The 829-nt window shown below is 49.1% G+C and overlaps 1 protein-coding gene across 3 annotated transcripts in view; it reads right to left on the bottom strand.

Annotated features, from left to right (window-relative positions):
• The window catches only part of LOC116101691 (pregnancy-specific glycoprotein 22-like), an 80,589-nt gene that overhangs the window by 21,121 nt on the left and 58,639 nt on the right, over positions 1-829 (bottom strand). For all 3 annotated transcript variants that reach the window (XM_031385457.1, XM_031385458.1, XM_031385462.1), the window contains one exon: positions 294-653. In XM_031385457.1, coding sequence (XP_031241317.1) covers positions 294-653 — 360 coding nt within the window. The remainder of the gene's footprint in view (positions 1-293; positions 654-829) is intronic.

Here is an 829-nt window from a genome sequence, read left to right as displayed (position 1 = left end):
CCCCCCCCAGAGTCTTCCTCAGGGCTATGTGCAAGGTGAGAGACCCTAGGGTCAAGGCTGTATCTGATGTCCTTGGCCAGCACAGGCCTTCCTCTCTGCAGGTAAAGACAGGTGACAAGTTCTGACCTACTGCTGTTGGTCCACCCCAGGTGTGTCCTGCAGTAAGTGTCCAAACCCCAATGTGAGAACACATTGCAGTGGTGGAGATAGCAGGCACAGGTCACTCCTCATAATCCACTTATGAAGTAGGATAAGCCACACCCAGAAGTTAGAAGTCAAAGAGAGTCACTTACTGCTCACATGGATTTGCACAGGTGCTGTTTCAATTTTGAAATTTCTGTCTATTGTTTGGAGTGTGTACAAGCCAGCATCTTTCTCAGTGACATGCTGGAGCAGCAGGGATCCATTGGTGTACACTGTCTCTCTTCTGCTTTCTGCGGGCCCCCTGAAGATAGAATCTGTGGCTCTGATATAGTCTGCAATTTTTAAGACCTGGATGCTGGACACTCTTTTGTACCAGGAAAAAAATTGCAACTCTTCTGGCAAATTGTAAACTTGGAGAAGAATACTTCCCCCTTCAGCAACATGCCGTGGCACTGGCTCAATCATGAGTTGGGCAGAGGTGAAAGGGTCACAGCACAAGGAAAGGGAGGCTGGAAGGGAAAGGAGAAAGGTCATCAACATGGGATCATTGTGCTTGGTGGAAAGATGACGACCTGCATCCTGAAAAGATGGACTCTTCACTCAACCTAGACAGGCAGGTGTGTGTGTGTCTGTCCCACCTGATGGAAGTCAGCAACATGGCCTCCATTCCCTCAGTGCCCTAGAA

Source organism: Mastomys coucha, unplaced genomic scaffold, assembly GCF_008632895.1.
Source record: "Mastomys coucha isolate ucsf_1 unplaced genomic scaffold, UCSF_Mcou_1 pScaffold21, whole genome shotgun sequence".
Taxonomy (NCBI): domain Eukaryota; kingdom Metazoa; phylum Chordata; class Mammalia; order Rodentia; family Muridae; genus Mastomys; species Mastomys coucha.
Note: the sequence above shows the minus strand (reverse complement) of the source record. Positions and strands in the feature narration are given on the sequence as shown.